This window comes from Aquarana catesbeiana, linkage group LG08 (genome assembly GCF_042186555.1).
Source record: "Aquarana catesbeiana isolate 2022-GZ linkage group LG08, ASM4218655v1, whole genome shotgun sequence".
Taxonomy (NCBI): Eukaryota; Metazoa; Chordata; class Amphibia; order Anura; family Ranidae; genus Aquarana; species Aquarana catesbeiana.
The window spans coordinates 111,306,025-111,328,471 of NC_133331.1; the positions used below are offsets into that span (position 1 = coordinate 111,306,025).

Consider the following 22,447-nt stretch of genomic DNA (forward strand, 5'->3'; position numbering starts at 1 on the left):
GCTTATGCTCAAACAGGAGATCTACGGTCCTACTTATAGTCTTATATGACTTTATTGCTAAATTGTACCGCTTTTACTCTTTTGTAGTTTGGTTAGCTGTACAGACTGGTCATTCTTTACCTCTGCCTGTTGAATGCTCTGGTTTGTACACTTTGAACTAGGAACACACCGATACTCATTTTTTTTATCGGCGAGTATGAGTACCGATTCTTTCGGTCAAGTACCCGCCGATATAGAGTACCAATACTTTGGGGTGCAATTTTGCATCCATACAAAATTAAGTGGGTGCAAATTGCACTGCAAAGAATTGCATGTGATTTGAACAGGAATACAGTGCGATTGCTGTGCGAGTCTTATGCAGTTTCCCACACCGCTAATATGTGAACCAGGCCTGTCATTTTGAGCTTGAGTTCACACAGGAGCAGTGCACCACAAATTATTGTTTTTTGGTATCGGAAGCATTTTCACGAGTACAAGTACTCATGAAAATACTCGGCATCGGTGCATCCCTACTTTGAACATAAATAAACTTTACCTTTGGTTTAAAAAAAAAAAGCGTATGCAAACTTTTGAGCACAACTGTAAGAAATGTTCTGATATGATGGTTGCATGTAACTAGTTTGCGCAGTCGCCTGTAGACCATCAACAGATCACTTACCCTGAGACATCTATCACTACTATGTGACCTTAAAACCTATATAAGAAAAGTTTCAATAGGCTTTAGTTTGTGTATTAACATAGTTAATCACAGCAACAAAATGAAATCAAGAAACACAAAATTGGGGGTTATAAATTTATTTTCTTGAACATAACACATGATTAGTTAAAATTCCATTTAATGGTCTCATTCAACATTTAATTAAAAAAGTAAAAAAAAAAAAAAGTTTTGCCCCCCGAAATGAAATACAATCTGTATCTGCTCTACATTTACAGATAACTTGTCACTCTCAAGGCACAATGTAAAAGTAACAAATGTTGAAATTTATCAACTTAATTTGTGTGTGCAATGCACTGACTAACACCACTGTCATTTTGTGTCATCCTGTTATATAAAAAAAAAAAAAAAAAAAGAAGAAAGGGAAAGATTCTTTAGAATATGTGTTTTTATATTACATATAAAGTCTTCCGATTACTCTTGCAGTACCTTTGTGATGATTAAAAAAATTCCTGTGCCACACCCTGTCATATAAATCTATAATCAAAACAAGTCAAACACAATCTAAACTACATAGGAAACAATAAAAAATGATATAAAAGTTGTAGTACCCAGGTGTATTTAAAAAAGTGGGGTTCAAATAAGAAAATTGTGTGGCATTAAATGTCTTACTAGTACGCAACACCACAAATCAGTAAAAAAAAAAAAAAAAAAAAAGTGGTTTATCAATATAGTGTGCAAAGCTCCCAAACCACCATTCAAACAATAGTGAATTATTACAAATCAATATATCTATTCTAGAGCTGCATTGTTTATGTCCACACATGTAAATTGGTGCAGCAAATGAAAACATATATATTTATTAATAAAGATACCTCAAAAACAATCATTCCCTTTGTGTGCAAATAGCTGTGTGGCAATTTACCCAGGAAAGCAAAAAGTTTAATGAGAATTAAAGAACAGCCGTTCACCGTGCCATGCTCTCAGGCTCCTATGGTGACATAGATGAGGCACCTGTCTGGGTAGAAGGTCTCCCTGCTGTTGTATACTTGGATACAAATATTTAATGCACAATAAAAAGGGAAAATGGAAGTGCTGCCCACATCAACCAAAACAGTTTTAACCATTGTTTTTTTATCCCGATTGGTTAACATGAACACCTATGCGCTTCCTTTCCTCCAATTTCTATACATCAGCCCTGCTGTGCTTTATTGATTTCCTAGTTGTAAACAAGACAGGTGACCAGTCTTCAGAAGCGAATTTTAGAGTACATGCAAATCTATAGTTGGAATATGGAAAAGTAATCAGAGACAGAAAATTAAAAAAACAGGCAACACATGATATATTCTAAGGTTCAAGTCACACCTTTAAAACTTGGCTACATAAGAGTTTTTAAGTAGCGCCATTGTGCCGTTGGAAAAAGGCTCTGATCAAATGCTATGAATAATTCATAGGAATCAAGCTACGCAGATATTGCAATCGGAAATTTAATAACATACTTGTTTTACTGTATGCTTGTGCATGATTAATTGAAGGTCTTCACTCCTGTGTAGCTTATGCTGTAGGCCTTCCTTTAACAATTTTCAATAGCGCAACCAAAATGTGCTTGTGTAGCCAAGTCTTCTGGGAACATACATACATGTACGTCAGTTTCGGTACCATATGGCTGTGTTCAACAAATGGTTATCCTAATGCAGATAATGCAACATTTAATTTATCTTTAGGTCACTGTATGCTTTGTACACTATGAAGTCAGGAACGCACAGCGTGCCTCAAAGATCGCAAAGCATATTATATGTGGTTCACAAAGTGCTTAAATTTCAGAAAAAACAGGCAACATGGTAACCAAACTGCCATATGCATGTCTTCATATCCTCCCATTGTGGCATTTAGCATAACTTAAACACTTCATACTTATTTTTCACAGTATAACATTAACAATAATAGATGCATCTGATACATGATTTTATATCTCAATGAACAGAATTCATCCTCGACTATCAATTCATGAAATGTATTTATCCCCAACATACAACTAACATTTCAACCGGCACAGCTACTTGTATTGGTGATAAAATTTGAGGCCTATGAAGTACTAAGTCCTAAATCTTAGAATGACAGAAAAATTAACCAGCTTGTAGATAAGGAGATGGATATAACCATGTACTCTATATAAATAAATGTAATATCTTGCATATTTCATCTCCTGCTTTTCATTCTTCTTTGATGTTATGGGGAGAAGTGCAAACGAAAACTAACTACAAAGTCCACATTGGTCTTTTCATCTGTTACAGTGAACTTGTTTCATTGTAAGCGTTCGTAAAATATTAAATAACAGAATTAAACATAAAAAAAAAATCTTATCTAGCAGTAATAAGATTCCTGTAAATGGTTCCCAGTTTCCAGCATAACACCTGCATAGTTCAAATATTTAACAATACTTACAGATGATGAAATGGTAGCTACTCTATATGCACCAGGCTATATGACTTGATTAGAAAGGACAAACTGGGTCTGGTTTATAAAAACTGGAAGAAATGAAAACCAGGGCACTTGCTTGGTGCATCCAATCAGAAAATAAGAAAATAAAGAAAATAAAACAGGAAACTGTGTTGCTATTTGCAGCAACTTAATTTTTTTATAAACCAGACCTTATTGTGTTTTGTATGGAAGGGAGAGGACATGTATTTTCCACAGGAGACAATATGGGAAGCATGTAAAGTGCAGAAACGTCTTGATTATTATTGAATACTAGAAAATTCCTTCACAATAAAACCATTAAGTCATGCCCTCGAATATCAGATTATTTCTTCACTCAATAAAGGTAAAAATTTCAGTGCATACAATGAAGTTATACATAAAATACTAAAACATAAAATCATTAATTTTTTTTTCTTTTTTCCCCTATTGCAATTCGGTCCAGTCTAGATAGATGAATGAAAAATATATCCCTCATTTTGGCATTATAAACAAGAGTCCAATAGATCAGGCACACATGTGATCTCATTGCTTTGGTCCGTGGTACCTTGACATTAAAGTGCTGATGGTAAAAAGTTATATACAGCAATGCTGGTTCACAGGTCAGCCATGATGTTCTAAGGTCAGCCATGATGTTCTATGCACTCTGTCAAGTCATGTTACTGACTGCTACCAGCGACCGCTGACACTGACTATGTCTGAGTGATACTGGCGCGGAAGTCTTCCACTAGCTCCTCCCTCCAGGAACGAAGAGCGAATATTGGTTGGCTCAAACAGCTTCCTTCGATTTTTGTTCAGTTCTGTTACAAAATAAAACCATACATATTAGCTTTATCTCTACCAAACATCTCACTGGTAAGACCAGCAGGGTTGTTTTCCATGGGCTTAAAGCCTAATTGAAGTACAAAAAATGGCTTAAAGTGATTGTAAAGTCTTTTTTTTTTGTTTAAAAACAACAAACCTGTTATACTTACCTGCCCTGTGTAGTGGATTTGCACAGAGCAGCCCGGATCCTCTTCTTAGGTCCCTCTTTGGCTCTCCTGGCCCCTCTAATCCTGTTAAGTGCCCCCACAGCAAGCAGCTTGCTATGGGGGCACCTGAGCTGAGTCACAGCTCTCCGTGTCCATTCAGACATGGAGCTGCAGCCAGGCCTTGCCCCCTTTCTCTCCTCATTGGCTGACTAATTTTGATTTACAGCAGCAGGAGCCAATGGCACCACACTGCTGGCTCAGCCAATGAGGAGAGGAGTCCTGGGCAGCTGAGACATTCCTGAAACATCGCTGGATCTAGAGGGACCTCAGATAAGTATTAGGGGGGCTGCTGCAGACAGAAGGCTTTTTTTATCTTAATTTATAGAATGTATTAAAAAGTGGAGTTTCACCCATTATTTTAGTTTATTAAAAGTCAGCACCTACGAAAAGTATAGCTACTGACTTTTAATAGATACTTACCTGTCCCACAGTCCAGCGATGCGGGCGCCCAGAACCTTGCTCCTCCCCCCTCCTCTCCGTGGTGCCGTCATAGCAACTGTGGGCACCCGGCCGTGACAGCTTACGGCTTCACGGCCGAGTGCGCACTGCGCTCTGCTATTGGCCAGGGCAATCTTCTGGGACCCATGATGTGCCCCAGAAGATCGCTGGCAGGGAGGGGCCACCTAGGGCGAGAGGAGGAGTCGCCTAGGCAGCCAAGAAGAGGAAGGAGGAAGTAGGACAGGAAGTCCAACTAAAAAGGAGGCACACACCCCCCCAAAAAATGACATGCCAATTGTGGCATGTCAGGGAGCGAGGAGTGCTTAAAGCGGAAGTTCCACTTTTGGGTGGAACTCCGCTTTAAGATAAAAAACCTTCTGCCTTGACAATCAAAGTACCTTTTGCTCAGTGAAAATGTGGCTTTCTGCCTTTCCAGTGCACTCTGGTGGCATAGCTGAGAAGCAGCCATAGCCCTCATTACAAGTGCAATTACGCAGACTTGCATTGCAGACAAAGGTGACAGAGATTGTGTTTCAGACTAGTACTGTTACTGAGTGTACTGGATTTAACGCTGGTGCCTATTGGGTTGCACAGTTGTATTTAGACTTTCTGGGTAATTGCTGTAAGAAGGTAGTGAAGATAGACTATGGCTAAGATTTAGAAATTAATATGTAGCCGAAAAGACAGGGCCAGGACAAGGGGTGGGCAGAAGGGGTCGCTGCCCTGGGCACTGTGGTATCATTTTGGGGGGGGCACCACGAGAAGATGGGAGGAGAGATTTCTGTTGGGAGGGGGAAGTTGGAGGGTGGCAGAGGATAAGAATTGTTCTAGGAAGGGAAATTAGGATGGGTGCTAGGGATGGTGATTTGAGGATTTGTGTTGGGGGAAGAGGATTTGTGGTAAGAGGGAGGCCTTTAGGGGGCTTGTGCTAGTGGGGGGAGATTGGGGATTATTGATGCTAGGATGGGAAATTTAAGGGGGAAGGATTTGTGCTAGGAGGGAGGAATGGGAGTGGGGATGAGGATGTGTGCTAGGAGGGAGGAATGGGAGTAAGGGGGGGGGGGGCAGAAAGACTAGCAACTGATTTTTTATTAGGCTTTAAAGATTGGATCTACCCATGCTAGGTATTAAATGTACACCTTTGAGCATCTGATATGATGGGTCCACATAAAAAAACTGCTTTGAACCTGCCACAAAGTCATGAGAGCCCTCAAATCTGACATGAAAAGTGACTTCCTGGTAATAGTAGACAGGTGGGCACCCACCATACATCTTTCAATGCAATTCTATAAGCCTGATCATCCTAGCCAGAGGGTGGAGCATTTCCTCTTCGGAAGTGGGGCAAGACATGTTTGTTCTCAAACTATGAAAATGGCTGGAATCTGCAGATCAGATTAGGTGGTGTTTTAGGGCTGACACCTACAGTTATGGAGCAGCAGTTTTTTAATTACTAATACAGCTGAGCTTTAAAGGCAGACTGAAGCCTTTGATGACTGCTTATGTAGAAATTGCATTTTAAAGAGCCAGCAAGTTCTAAAAAATTATCAATATCAGATTTGTATGGATTTTCACAATTACAAGTTCAGCCGTCACAACAATCTTTTCAGTCAATAAACCAGTACTTAAGAACGCCGTATCATGCCAAAAAGTCAAACAAACAGCTTTATCGAGCTGCACTTGATGAAATAAACACAATTACATCTACATCGGAAGAGGTGGCCTAATAGAAAGATAATGTAAATGATGGAACAAGTAAGTTGAGTTTGTTTATATATGTCGCTCAATAGAGAGATTTCCTGTAAAAATTATCATAGTGGTTTACCAAATGTTTGACACCAATTTCTTAAGTCAGTCATAAAATGATCAACCTGAATGCACACAGAAGATTACTTCACATTTAGAGATTCTTAAAGAGAAAGTAAAGTCTTCCTTTTTAATTGTACCTACAGGTAAGCCTATAATAAGGCTTACCTGTAGGTACTGTAAATATCTCCTAAACTTGCACCGTTTTACTATTTACTATATACGCCAACACCATCCGTGCGCTCTGAAGAAATGGCTGCCTGTGCACGCAGGAGTGATGTCATTGTGGCTCTGGCTAATCACAGTGCCAGAGCCCAAAAACCTGGAAGAAACTTCAGGAAAAAGGTCAGCCGTCTCAGCGGTGTGCGGGCGCAGATGAGAGAGCTCCTTTCTAAGGCAAGTATTTCATAATGCGATGCATACTAGCTCATTATGCCTTTGTCTTGCAGGGGTTTTTTTTTTTGGGGGGGGGGGGGGGGGGTTTACAACCGCTTTAACAAAGTCCACTGGCAATTGGATAGGTGATGGCCACATGCCAGTAGTAAAAAGAGCAAAACTGCATAAAAAAAAATAAATAGGATTTTTATAACAGCTTATCTGTAAAATCCTTCTCTTGGAGTACATCACGGGACAGAGAGCACCATAGTAATCACTATGTGGGTATATAGGCACCTTCAGGTGATGGACACTGGTATACCCAATACAGGAAGCACTCCCTATATAACCCCTCACCCTACCAAGAGTACCTCAGTTGTGGTAGCAAAGCAATATACCTAAACCCCAGAAAGAGGGGAGGGACCTCTGTGTCCCATGATGTACTCCAAGAAAAGGATTTTACAGGTAAGCTGTTGTAAAAACCCTTTTTTCTTTATCGTACATCAGAGGACACAGAGCACCATAGTAATCACTATGTGGGACATCCCATAGCAATGTTATTTGAGGGGAGGGAGACACAACCCGTAGGGCACCCCCAGACTTGAGGACCTATACTGCTGCCTGCAGCACACTGTGCCCAAAGGCGATATCCTCATGCCTTTTTACATCCACCTGATAAAACTTGGTGAATGTATGTACTGAAGACCAAGTTGCGGCCTTACAGATCTGAGGCATGGAGGCCTGGTGATGCACTGCCTAAGAAACACTAACCGCCCTGGTAGAGTGCGCTTTGACTTGAAAAGGTGGAATCTTACCCCTTAAATCCAGGGCCGTTTTTAAGGCAGGGCAAAAGGGGCAGCTGCCCTGGGCCCTGTCATTGTTGTGGGGTCCCAAGCAGCTGCCACATACTTGCAAACTATGCCAGTTTAAATTCTCTCATCCCTTGAGGTTTTAGTCCTGTGCTATGTCCCAATATCTCAGTGTGAAGTTCTGATACTAAAGCTGCCCAGCCCTATTGTTGTGTACAGATGACTCACCTGCAGACCCTGTGTTTACATGTAAATAACGGCATTCATATGTAAATAGCAGCTGACCGGCAGCATTCATATGCAAAAAGAGGTGGCATTCATACGTATATCATGCCCCCCTGAGGTCATATTCACCATCACTTCTGCTGAATGCTGCCCACTGAAGGGGCATGCTTGAAAGTCCTTCCTACAACTGTTGTCATTCAGCGTAAGATCAGACTGTTCTGCAAAGGTAAGCAATTTAGTGTGGGGAAGGGTAGTTTGGGGTGTGCAGAGGTAGGGAGAGAAGGAATTACAGCTTGGGGTGCACAGGTGAGCAAGAAGGGTTATAGAAGGTGGGTGCAAAGATGAGTAGAGGAGGCAGGTAGAGTTAAAGGGGAGGGGGATTAGAGTGGCAATGATGGGGGAAGTTTGGGGTGCAGAGGTTAGCAGGGGTTTTATGATGCAAAGGTGGATAAAGATGTAGGTAGCGTGTAGAGCAGGCTATTAATTTCAATGGGTTGCTCTATGCGCTAGAAATGCGGAAGAAAGTCCCTAACCCTTTTTCAAAATCACACAGTGCCAAGACACATGTCTGCAGATGCGTGAGGTTTCATTAACAATTAATGGAACTGCTGTGTATCTACTAAAGGGCAGCACATTTCTGTGTGGGAGGGGGCCCAAGAAATTTTTTGCCCAGGGTCCAATCAATATTAAAGACGGCCCTGCTTAAATCATAAGCCTGAATTATAATTTGGCGAATCCACTTAGCAACAGTGGATTTCGACGCTGCCTGTCCCTCTTAGGACTTTCTGGCAGTATAAATAAGACATCACTCTTCCAGATCTGAGCAGTCGTCTTTAAATAGACCTTGACCGCTCTCACCACATCAAGACAATGTAGTGACTTCTCTTCCCTGGAACATGGTTTTGGAAAAAGTCTGGAAAAAAAAAATTTGGACAATATCTTGGTTCAGGTGAAAACCTGAGACCACTTTTGGCAGAAAACCTGGATGAGGGCACAGCACCACTCTGTCCTCGTTAATAATTAAGTATGGCTCTTTACAAGAAAGAGCAGCCAATTCCGAAACCCTCCTTGCTGAGGATATAGCAAGCAAGAAAATGAACTTCCTTGTCAGAAAGACTAAGGGAATATGCTGTATCGGTTCAAATGGCTGTTTTTGTAACACTGACAAAACTAAGTTCAAGTCCCAAGGGTTCAAAGCTGATCTAACTGGCGGATTAAGCTGCATCACCCCTTGCATAAAATCCCGGACTAAAGAATGTGTAGCAAGCGGTCTTTGAAAGAAGACCGATAAAGCTGAGACTTGGCCCTTAATAGTAATCAAGGTCAACTTCATCTCTACCCCTAATTGTAGAAAGGCAAGGATTCTGCTTATGATATATCTCTGAGGGTGCCAACCCTTGGATTCACACCAGGAAACATAAGCCCTCCAGATTCTAATATATACAGGTGATACTCGAAAAATTAGAATATCGTGCAAAAGTTCATTTATCTCACTAATGCAACTTAAAAGGTGAAACTAATATATGAGATAGACTCATTACATGCAAAGCAAGATAGTTCAAAGCCGTGATTTGTCATAATTACAGCTTACAGCTCATGAAATCCCCAAATCCACAATCTCAGAAAATTAGAACATAGTGAAAAGGTGCAATACTCTAGGCTCAAAGTGTCCCACTCTAATCAGCTAATTAAGCCATAACACCTGCAAAGGGTCCCTGAGCCTTTAAATGGTCTCTCAGTCTGGTTCAGTGGGAATCACAATCATGAGAAAGACTGCTGACCTGGCAGTTGCAGGTCAGCAGAAAACCATCATTGACACCCTCCATAAGGAGGGAAAGCCTCAAAAGGTAATTGCAAAAGAAGTTGGATGTTCCCAAAGTGCTGTATCAAAGCACATTAATAGAAAGTTATGTGGAAGGGAAAAGTGTGGAAGACAAAGGTGCACAAGCAGCAGTGATGACCGCAGCCTGGAGAGTATTGTCAGGAAAAGTCCAATCAAAAGTGTTAGGGACTTTCAGAAGGAGGGGGCTGAGGCTGTAGTCAGTGCATCAAGAGCCACCACACACAGACAGATCCTGGACATGGGCTTCAAATGTCATATTCCTCTTGTCAAGCCACTCCTGAACAACAAACGTCAGAAGCGTCTTACCTGGGCTAAAGAAAAACAGACCTGGTCTATTGATCAGTGGTCCAAAGTCTTCTTTTCTGATGATTGCAAATTTTGCATCTCATTTGGAAACCAAGGACCCACAGTATGGAGGAAGAATGGAGAGGCACACACTGCAAGATGCTTGAAGTCCAGTGTGAAGTTTCCAGAGTCTTTGTTGATTTGGGGAGCCATGTCATAAACATGTGGTGTTGGTCCACTGTGCTTCATTAAGTCCAGGGTCAACGCAGCCGTATACCAGGAGATTTTGGAGAACTTCATGCTTCCTTCCACAGATGAGCTCTATGGGGATGCGGACTTCATTTTCCAGCAGGACTTGGCACCTGCCCACAATACCAAAAGCAACAAAACCTGGTTCAATGACCGTGGGAATACTGTGCTTGATTGGCCAGCAAATTCACCTGACCTGAACCCCATAGAGAATCTATGGGGCACTGCCACGAGAAAGATGAGAGACATGAGACCAAACAATGCAGAAGAGCTGAAGGCCACTTTTGAAACATCCTGGTCTTCTATAACACATGTCCTTTGCATATTAGGAATGCTCTTTGCAGCCCTTACGTGCCCCACCGCTCCTGTGTCCCAATTGTAGCCAGGCTTGCTTCTCCTCACTATACAGCCAAAGAGAGACTGCTCCAGTTAATTTCTTAACCCTGCTGTTGTGCCATGCATCCTCGTGGACACTACGTCCTACACAAGGCGCCTAGGCCCCGTCCCCTCCGTCAACCCCCTCCTTTCGCTTGAAAATTCAAAAACGTTCCTGCGCGCGGCCTACGGGTCCACAGACCCATCATGAGAGGGGGGAGGGCGTTTTGAGGCAGAGTCTAATGATGCCAAGAAGGAAGAAAAAAAACCTGTGGAGCCGAAAACCGGGACCTCTACACCCCCCCGAGGGGGGTATTGCAAGGGGGGTAGCAACATTGTTGAACCCTAACCCTCTTGGTCCCTCCAGCGGGGAGAAATGCAGGATGGCAGATCTCTTACCTCAAGAGGAATCCCCACTGTGCAAGCTGCTGCTGCTGCCACACACGGACTGACACTGAGCTGAAGTGAAGACAACAGATTAAGGTATGTGCATATACTCCCTCTAGTGGAGAATTAAGGCATGACAACATTTTTTCCCTAAAGAAGAAAACCATAGGTGGACTTTTATAGTTCCTAGGCTTCTTCCTTACCTTATCCTTGCCGCAGGATTCTGCTGAATTAACAGACTGATCCAACCTTCACCCATCATTGCCGGCTGTGTTAGCAAACCTTCAAGGACCGGGTCCCCTTTTATCAGGGGTTCCGCTCCCTTGGACCTGTATTAGCACCCCGCCAGGAAAATCTTTATGTAATGTAAGCATGACCAAGAAGTCCTGGGTCCTGGGGTCCAGGCCTGCAAGGAGAGGCATTACAGGCAAAACCTCGTTCTTCGTATACGAGGCCCGTGTAACATCTACCTTGACCTCAGTGGCACTTTGGATGGATCCGGTCTGTGGAGGCTATTTAAATCCAGCAAGGATCCCTCCAGTGGAGCTCCTCAGAGCACATCTTCACTCGTGGCCAACACCTTAGACACTGGCAAAAAAACTGAGGTACTCCTGGTAGGAAAGGGGGTTATATAGGGAGTGAACTTCCTGTATTCGGTATATACCAGTGTCCATCACCTGAAGGTGCCTATAATTACTATGGTGCTCTGTGTCCCATCATGTACAAGAAAGAAAGATAGATTTTATTCCTTATACAGTTTATAACTCTCTACTGTATATAATGGACAGCATGTGGTCTAATTTATGCCATTTCATGTTATACCTGAGATAGCCAGCAACATTTTTCTTCTTGCACCAAACGTCGTTATTCCAAGTTCTTTTAAATCTTGATCTGTCAGTGTAAGGAATGTCTGTAGATCAATCTACAAGAAAAGATTTAAATTATATTATTGTTGATGTGTCATATTTCTGGTATTTTGCCAACAAAATTTCTGATTTAAAAGAACTTCAAGACAACTGGAAAAAATGATATTATCAAAAACTATTTGAAAAAAGTATTAGTGTGGTGAGATGTTTTTTTCAAGTACTCGGTTTACGGTCCATTTTTTCCAGAAATAAAATACCTCTTACTTTGCTGCTATTCTTATATCTGTGCAATATATGTGTACATTAGCTGTTTTCACAGAATATTTTTTTGGATTAGAGGTTCTTTACACTGTAAAAAATAATGGGCTTTTCTTTTGACGCTTAATGGACCTAAGTGCAATGTACCTAAATAGTAAGTAAATAGTACCTACCACACTGCCATTTGGAAAGCTACTGCTTAGTTAATGAGCTAGAAAGGCTCAAATGATAAACAGAATCATAATAAGCAATCTACTTCACTATGACATCATCAGGTTACCACTATTTCTTCTGTGGTTTAAAATGATAGTTCCCATCCAGCCTATAAAGTTATACTAATAACTAGAGCATATAGTAGTTACATAGCTGACAATGTTCAAAAGGTGTTCATTCATAAACCAACATCCTCTTGCTAAAGCTAACAATTTTGGTCCAAAATTCAAGTAAAATAAAACAGAATGACCAATTTTAACTAACTTTTCTTTAAACCTCTGGTTAGAAGAAAGGTCACTATAAACCAGTGTTTCTCAACCTTTTTTCAGTCAAGGCACTCTTTAAAATTATAGACAATCTTAAGGCACCCTTTAAAATTATGGACAGACACAAGGCACCCCATTTTAACCCCAATGCTAAGGAAGAAGGGCACAGGAAGGTCAAACAAGGATGCTGTGAAGGCAACAGACATCCTCCTTATTAACTGATAGCATTGGTTGTTAGAATGCCAGTGTCTGCTGGCTTGTATACAATGTTTGATACGTTTTTAGGCATTTTTTAGGCATTTTGCTAAGGCACCCCTGAAGAAACCTCAAGGCACCCTGGTTGAAAAAGGTTGCTATAAACAATAAAATGTAGTCGAAAAAAACATATTTTCAGCTCTGAAAAGTGATTATTAACCACTTCCGGACTGCCCACTGCATATATACTGCGGCAGGGCAGCCCACCTGCGCAAAACTATGTACCTGTATGTCATTTTGTGCATGAGATATTGTGAGTGCACGCTGCATGCCGGGGGAGCATGCTCTCCCCCCCAACCCCCTATGTGCTGCTGAAAGAGGAAGAAAGATTTTTAAAACGATGTGCACATTCCAAAGAATGTAGAAAGCTGAACACAGCAGATATTACAAGTAAAACTTATGTGGGAGGATATGTTTCATTTCTATGTACCATCTGAGGCTATTCACTTCACTGGGTATATGTGAGGGTTTACAACCACTTCAAACAAGAAACAAGGGTGTGTATACCCATGCACCAAAAGCCACTTGATACCGAACGCTTATCAGAATGCTTGTTAGTATTTAATAAATTGTAGGATTGTGGTGTGTGTTATTTTTGATTATTATTAGGATGGGAACCATGAACACTCATAACCCTCCAAAGATGGACTAGGAGATTAGAGAATATATTTCACAATTTCTCCTGACCAAAATTGTGGCACTGTGGATTGGGAAGGTTCAGCCAAAACCGCAATTAACAACACTAAAAGAAAATCTGTTGACCCTCCCTTAGGGTACATCAAACAACCCTCAAATGATAAAATTAGGACATCACATAGAAGTACCTCTTGGCTTTGGATAATATAGTCAGCCCTCTGCAGTTTATATTTAAACAAATCAGGCTCTCTAGTCACCGACTATAATTGCAACATCTACGCCACTAGTTGACTAACCCCAAAGAAATATATTGAGAGGTTCAGCCAGGTTTCACCTCTGGGGGGCTTTGCTGATATTACACCATAGCAGTGGGAGGGGGACCATGACATTTAAGAGGCTTGCTATATTGATTATCTTAGCGGGTCTCTAACCCTACTTTTTATTTGTGCCTCTGCTGTAGCAGAGGCGTAACTAGAAACCTCAGGGCCCCGGTGCAAGAAACCATGAATGGCCCCACTGACCTCTGATCCCAGGGCCCTTTCCAATTAACCCAGGTCCTTTTCTCCCACTGCGGGGCCCTTTATTATGGTCCTGCAGCTGGACTCCTTCCTGATGTCTTGGGAAGGGTTGCCACCTTTTCTTTAAGCCAAACTTGAAGACTTTAGCGGTGCACAGCAAATATTTTTGTAGTATACACTGTACATATATTTTGTAAACAAACAATTCTAATTGTATATATTTAATCATCACAGGGGTTCCTTTACACCTGAACTCGCAGAGTTCCCCTTTACACCTGAACTCGCAGAGTTCCCCTTCCCTTTACATCTGAACCTCCCAATCAACAGTGCCACAATTCTTGACAGGAGACATTGACATATATTCTCGAAGCTCCTAGTCCATCTTTGGAGGGTTATGAGTGTTCATGGTCCCCATCCTAATAGTATTCAAAAACAACACAAACACACGCATGCACACAACAAACCTACCATTAAAATCCTAATAAACTTTAGGCATTGATCCTCCTGTTGGCTTTTGGTGCATGGGTATATGCACACACGTTTAAGTATAAAAAATGGCTTCAGAAGAAGCCTGAAACATCCACCTGGTAAACCTCAACATGCAACAAATGTGTGAATAACAGACCACGTGGCAGCCTTGCAATACTGAGAAACAGATGTCTGATGCTGAAAAGCCCACATACCAGATCTGGTAGAGTGTGCCTTATCAGGGAAGGGAGGAACCCTTTCCTATGGACTACAGGGTAGAATCATGACTTCTCTCTTCCCATTGCTAGGTGGATTAGATAAGCAGGAAGTCCCCTTTGGGAACCCTTGGCAATTAGAGGAAATTGATTGCATAACAGCATGTGTCATGTGAAGACAGTGGAGAGAATTTTCCCCTGGATGTTAAGGGGACATAATAGGAGGGAAGGACAATACCCAACTGAGGTGGAAGGAAGAGACCACTTTAGGAAGGAAAGAGGCTTTAGAGGTCTCAGGACAACATTGTGCTCGTGCAGTACTAGAAAGAACTCTGCACAGAATAAGGCTGCCAATTTGGAAATTCTCTGCACAGAGGTGATAGCAAGAACGACCAACTTGATAAAAGATGCATTTTTAGTGCCCACCTACACTGTACAATGGAGGTCAAAAGTGGTAGTATGTGGTAGCACCAAAATGCTGGAGGGGAAAAAAAAAATTCTTCTCTATGGTTGATGGTTCACATCTCCACTCTAAGTCTCCTGAAGCTCAAAAAATTCTGGAGCTTTTTTTGTAGCTTGAATCAGGCAGATTTGAGTGTTTTTGGCTTGTTTTCGAATGAATCCAAAATAAACCTGCAATGACACAATACACACCTAAAGCTACTTTCCTGTACCTGTGGACCCCTGTTCTACTGCAGTGTAAAATCATTGCCTTTTGGCAATTTCAACCTATGATCCACTCTAAGGCTGCATTCACACCTCAGTGTTTTGAAGCTTCAAGCTTCAAAACGCTGGGGGGGGGGGAATCTCCACTCCAAGTCAACCCAAGCCAAACGCCTGAAGCTCAAAAAAGTTCTGGAGCTTTTTTCTGTAGCTCAAAATCGAGCAGATGTGAGCATTTTTCAGCGCATTTTTATTCTCATAGAAATGAATGGAAACGCGTGTTTTAGTGCGCATTCCTGCATTTTGTCACGCATTTTTGCACAATTTTCTGCTCACATGGATAAATTGTAAAAAAGTAATGTATGAATAAATGTAAAATACATAACTAAAAATAACCATAAATAAGTAGACTAAATAATATGTAATACATTAATAATAATTAACCTCTAACCTTAAAAAAAGAGAAACACATTATTATTAATAAATAATACTAATAATAAAACAACACCTAAACTCAAAAACAATACAATAATAATTTATTTTGTGTTAGGGTGTTTATTTAATTTTTTCAAGGAGTAAGGGTTAAAGTTAAGGGTTAATTATTTATTGTTACTTCATATTTATTGAATTTATTTATGATTATTTGTGTATGTATTTTACATTTATTAATTTATTATGCATATAAAAAAAAAAAAAAAAAAAAAAACTAAAACTAAATAAAAATAACCCTAGCCCTAACTCCTAATCCTAACCTAAACGAAAAAACATTATAGAATTAATAATAAAAGAATAAAAGCTAATGGAAAAGCTAAAAAAGCTGAAATTACCTAGCAACAAATTATGCAACAGATAATAGTTTTCTCGATTGGCTAAAAAAAAAAAAAAAAAAGGCCAAAGCCCAAAAAACGCAGCATACAAAGGCACAAGTCACTCATAAAAGCGCAACATATCGCACAAAGAAACGCGTAAAACACGCCGGAAAAGCGCTCCAAAATGCCACGCTCAGATGTGAATGCAGCCTATAAGACTAATTGCCTTTTTGATATGCTAGCCTACTCACCAACTGACAATGTTCCCTGTTTGGTTGGAGGAATTGCTTAAGCCCTCCTGAAATTACAGCTCATAATCAGTTCTTGTCAATTCTAGCTTGTGATCACTGCATGTCATGGCTTCCATTCCATTATCCACTACCTTTTGCATTTAAGGCCAGAGTTTTATGTAGACTACCCTACACTTTTATCTTGCTGTGCTACTGCACCCCCAAGTCTGAATATAATTGTACCTTCCTCACTGTTCCCAAACCCCAGTATCTGTAATGGTCTCATCTTTTTATCACAGGACTAACCAGCACCCCTTAAACTACTTAGGTTTAATAGGTGGAAATACACTTTAGGTCTCTTGCACACTGCAGCATGAAAAAGCTCAGTACAGCTTTTTTACTGAGCTAAAACACAGCCCATTAATTATAATGTGCCTATGCACACAGGCACATAAACAAGCACCGTGCACTCTTCAGTAAAAAAAATAAAGAAAAAATCTGCATTTTTGGTCAGTAATTGAGGCATCATGTGCGCGATTGCGCACAAATGTGTGCAAATGCCCATTTATATACCGCAGAATAAGGATGCGAGAATACGCTTTCGTAAAAATGCGCGCAAATGCATATGTGCGCAAATACATACAAAACAAAACATCTTAAAAAGTAGATGCTCAAACGTGAGTATCTTGTGCAAAAGGCCTAAACGTGCCATTGTTGGAGTAGAAAACCAAAACAGGAGCGTAAACACAGACAGTATTCTTTATTTTCTTGAGAAACTCTCTTCACAGCTGTTATAATAGGCACACATTATTTCCAGATCATAATATTCCATTTACGCAATCATAACCCAAAGGAAAGGCTAAATTGTGTCAGTTCAACATTTAGACTGGTCAATGTTTGACAAGTACGGACTTTATTTTTGTATACTTGAGAATACCACTCTGTTACACAGATTATCATTTGCCAGAAACAAGTTGGACTTTCCACAGTCTATAAAACACTACAGAGTGAGTTTAACTAACAGTGCATGAGTTCAGCTACTTATGATGGCGTCAACAGACATTAATACAAAACACAAACAAAACCAATGGATTAATTAAGCAATTTAAAAACCCAAAGTGGCTTTAAAAAGAATGCAAGGCGGACATAGAAGAACCCTCTAGGAAATGTACATATCTTTTTAAATAAAGATAACATTTTAAATTCAGATTGTTTTAATTACCCAAAACATTAGAGTTGTAGGGAGAGGGCCTGCAATGTAAGTTGATAGCCAGGAGATAAGACCAATTAGGGTGTGCTTATAAGAGGAAAGCACAAGGTGTACATCACCAGTGTGGTGAAAGTCAGATGTCCAAAAGAGCAGACAGGATGGTGGGGCGGTGGCACAGAGCATGAGGTCTTGTAAAAAATGTCAACCTGATTATGCCGTGCAGCCGTATAACATCACACAGGCAGAAAAACTATGCTAAAATAAGCTCGCTTTACGAATACTTCCACAGGTGAACAGTTTGCATATGCTTCAACAATTTATTTACCTCTTTTGGTGAAGCTGCATCATAGATGTAACTTTTCCAAACAGCAAAAACATGGTTTTGAAAATGTGAACAGAAAAACAGGCGAAGGCTCTGCGACCTCGAAGTAAAAAACCAAGGTTGGATGTTGGAAATATAGAAACCAATGGTTCCAAACACACGCAAACCAGTAACCAAAAAACAAACCACAATAAAGAGATGCATTTTGTAAAGTGTAGAAAAACACCTATAATGTGAAAAAGAAACAAAGGCACTGCACTCTTGTATCAAATTACATATCCTAAATCACCATAGTGAACAAATAAATCATTTAAATGATACAAATACATAAAAATTGTGAAGTCCATGTATAGATCCCACATGAGAATAACCCTCCTAAGTGAGTATAGGAAAGGTTCCTCTCCACCACCATGCAGACAATGCACTCACCAGACTTAATTGACCCCTATTACAGGGAGTCAAATTGCACATATGGGAAAATCCAAGATGTTATACATGAGGTCACAAGAATCAGTATAATATATATATATATATATATATATATATATATATATATATATATATATATTTCAAAGCTCCAGTGTTGCCATATAGAGAGGGAGAGGAAAAGATACTCGCATGGTGCAGTATTTCAAGTCATTCATTTAAAAAGAAGGTTGTATTGCACTATACAATACTATTCCTATACAATACATGCTGATGTACCGCTAAAGATTTCAGATATAGGCTGACGAAACGGCATTGGGTAGCGTTTGAGATACGCAAGTTCCGGTCAGCTGGAAAGCAGGTGGATGCTGATCCTTGTCGTCTTTGATGTAAGTGCAATACAACCTTCTTTTTAAATAAAGGATTTGAAATACTGCATCATGCGAGTATCTTTTCCTCTTCCTCCCTATATGGCAACACTGGAGCTTTGAATACGGTATCTTTATATATATACTGAATGCATGACAGCAGCGGTTTGGATTCATTCCTGTGATCTCATTTATAACTTCTTGGATTTTCCCATATGTGCAATTTGACTCGCTGTAATAGGGGGCAATTAAGTCTGGTGAATCCATTGTCTGTCAGCATGGTGGTGGAGAGGAACCTTTCCTATACTCACCGAGGAGGGTTATTCACGTGTGGGATCTATACATGAACTAAAAAATTTTTATGTATTTTTATAATTTAAATGAAGATTTATTTGTTTATCCACTATGGTGATTTACGATATAAAAGTGTGGTTCCCTTGTTTCTTTTTCAAGGCTGGATGTTGTAAAGAACCCCAACATTTTTGCAAGAATGAGTTCATGTAGGGAAAGAGGGACTTGTTCCCCTGAGAGCAGAAGTCCCAGGGAAAAAAAAAAAAAGGCAAAATAACCTGCCAGCTGGGTGGAAAAGAAGGTAGCAATCTCACTGAAGGACTGCTCTGTGGGGAACAGAAGAGGAGTCAGTTGACAAGGGAATAGGTGACAGTCCTGACTTCACCTGTAAGGCGTGTTTGATAGGTCGTCAAGGCAGTACATAGGGAGGAAGAATGACATTTCCACAGAAGGCGATAAGGGAAGCAAAAAGGACTCACTTCCAGGATACTGGATGCCCCATGTAACATAGGAAACATAGGAAAAATAGCGGGTCAAGGTAGAAACACAGCTGCCAGGGCTGACAGACAGAAGAAGGTTCCATTCTTAAAGAGATCCTTTCAAGGGAGTAACCCATTTGAACACAAAAGGGAGGGCTCTGCATGGGCAAGAGCACCCAAGAAAGGCCCCAGAAGGGTCTTTCTTGGGTGCTCTTCACTATGTGAAAACTACTTCTTATGATAGATTACAGAGTAAGGGCAGTGGTTTGCAACACACCAGGTACATACAAAATCAGTTTTGGCGGCTCATATGGGGTATAGGGGGTGCCGCCCCTAATATACATATGGGGAGCCGAATGCATGGATTTGAATGTTTTTTTTTTTTTTTAAGCACATGATTAGAGCCCGAGAGTCTAATTTTTTTCAAAAAGGGTGGGCTTGGGGCACAAAGCAGTGTGCTCAGAGCCCACCCAGTTGTGTGACATTATCAAATATTTGCTAATGTCTTCCTGTTTCTCCTCCTGGCCAATCAGGAAGCAGGTCCTGAGACCTGATTGGCCAGGAGTCCTAAGTCCTGATCAGCCATTAGACCTTTGTCCTGAGTCCGGCCAGGAGGTGAAGCAACCGCCAGCACTTGGGAGAAGACGCGTGGGGGAGCCAACCTAGATGGGGTAAGTGTGGGGCTGGCGGGCGATGGGCAAGTGAAGCAGCGATCGAGTGATGGGTGGGTAAGCACCTGGGGTGGTTGGCTAGCTGGCGGTGGGGAAAATTGAGCAGCAGCTGCCACTGTACAAAATAAAAAAACATACAATATACACTCTTGAATTGTCCATGACTATTACAAATACCAGCACTGTGTTCTATGCTATGTAAGTTGCCTCAGTTAACCACACCCTTTTAAGCCATGACCAATAATCAGCACAATATAAACCGCGCCCATTTTTTTTGCTGCAGTGCACTAGTCATGTCATATTTCCATATTCAAATGGAAGGGGGCCCAACTCGCACACAGGCCCACTGAATTTAGAAAATGTTCTTATTGTGATGTACAACACGGATTGGTCCCCAGTGTAAAGTCGGGGTATGAAATTAAACTGCAAGGAGAATCTGAAAATGTTCTCTTAGCATGGGGCAAGTTTTCAGAAAGGTATGTTAAGTGCGTGTAAACAATCACAATGAACTTCTCTTATTTGGTCACTTTTGGTCTGTTAAAGTAAAACTAAAGGGCAAATAATTTTATTTCATTCCGGATAAAGAAGGGCCATGACCCCTATCAGTTTGTTTTTTGTCCCAAAAATCTGTGTCCCATTGGGGATATTTCCCTTTTCTTACTGTCCCACAGCCAACACAAGAAGAGGAAATTCCTGAAAATTAAGAGAATCCCCTGAGGACCCCCAGGTCAGTCACCAGAACTAGTGTCCTCATTGGAAGATTTTTCCTCTGTTTTACTGGGTACAGCCCAAAATGTGAGATTTGCAATTACTTTCAATGATAATGGTAAGTAGCACAAACAGAGGGTGAATATACCTAACGGGGGCACAGATAGTAATAAGAACGTGATAGGGGTTCTAATACCAATTCACTCTATATAAAACCAAGAAAAAAGTTTTGCTTTTAGTTATACTTTACCTATACCATTCAAAGTCATATTTTGATAAGTGCAAAAAATACCTTTTGATTTTGCCAGAAATCGTGTCAGCTGGCATTAACAAACTGGTGCCATTACCCAAAACAGAAAGTGTGTTATTGGCACATACACCAATTGAAAATAAAGGGAACAAACCCCTCAAAGCGGTATTAAACACAAAACCAAAAATGTAATATATTGCAGTTTACCAATCATTAGATGTAGTGGCTGCATCATATATTTTTTTTCCTAGCTACTTCCACCTTGTGATCTGGCCAATAACACGCCTCCTGCATCATTGGGGTGCCTACACTCTGGATGAAGGAGCAACAGAGACACCTTTGGACAGCCGCATTGTCAGTCTGGGGGGGGGGGGGGGGGTTAAATGTACTAGCAGATGCAGATATACTAACAACTTGAAGCCAATCTCCAACTAACACTTAATAAGCAGTTACAGAAACAGTTTTATTCCCTTTGGGATAAAGGTTTTACACCCCTGTCAGTGGTAAATGGTTTTCAGAAATCCTCTTTCAGCTACATCTGCAGAAAAGTTTGTTTTGTTGAAAAATAGCAGACTTACCGATGGGATCACCAGGTCAAAAGAAAGGGAAGAAAGCCTATAAAAAGAAGCCTAATGCAGCCATCACAAGAATTGTTAAGCTGCAATATAATAACAGTTCTCTTTTAAAGCAGTATTAAGCCCAAAAGCAAAGTTCGCTTTTTGTTATTCAAAATCATGCTTACCTAGGTGGATGCAACATTGGTCTGATGCTGCATCTGTCCCCTGCTGGCTCAAAGACTGAGAACTGAGCGATCAAAGACCGCTGATCACTCGGTTCTCAGAGCTCCGTATGCAGAAAGCTGGTGACCGCCAGTCACCGGCTCTCTGCTCTGCCCCCCCCCCCCATCCACGCTCACTGGAGAAAACAAACAGATCACAGGAGTGCAGAATGAAATGCACTCCTGTGATTCACAGGAGAAGTACAGCCAAACAAGCTTTGTCTGTACTTCAACAAATAAACTGCAGTATTCGCTGCTAACTGCTTGCCGATCGCATAGTGTACAAATACAGCGGCAAGGTGGCTCTCCCCTTTGCAGAATCACGTACCTGTACATGATCCTGCACTTCTGGGTCTGAGGACTCGATGTCTGCCAGGACCCGCCGATTGTTACCGAGAGAGGCAGAATGATGGTCTGCCAATGTAAACAAGTCAGCTCATCGTTCTGTTAATAGAGAAGGTAGAGATTGTGCTTCTGCTAAGCAGAAACACTGATCTCTGTCCTCCCACAGTAAAATCACATCCCCCCCAGTTAGAAAGCAAGCAAGCACTCCCTAGGAACACATTTAACCCTTTGATCGCCCCTGTTAACCCC

At 41.0% G+C, this 22,447-nt stretch overlaps 1 protein-coding gene across 3 annotated transcripts in view; it reads right to left on the reverse strand.

Moving 5' to 3' along the window:
- Positions 1-1,048: 1,048 nt before the first annotated feature.
- Positions 1,049-22,447, reverse strand: part of BICC1 (BicC family RNA binding protein 1) — a 354,730-nt gene continuing 333,331 nt past the window's right edge. For all 3 annotated transcript variants that reach the window (XM_073596315.1, XM_073596317.1, XM_073596316.1), the window contains exons 20-21: positions 11,776-11,875; positions 1,049-3,933 (exon numbers count right to left, since the gene is read on the reverse strand). In XM_073596315.1, coding sequence (XP_073452416.1) covers positions 3,803-3,933; positions 11,776-11,875 — 231 coding nt within the window. In that variant the 3' untranslated portion in view covers positions 1,049-3,802. The remainder of the gene's footprint in view (positions 3,934-11,775; positions 11,876-22,447) is intronic.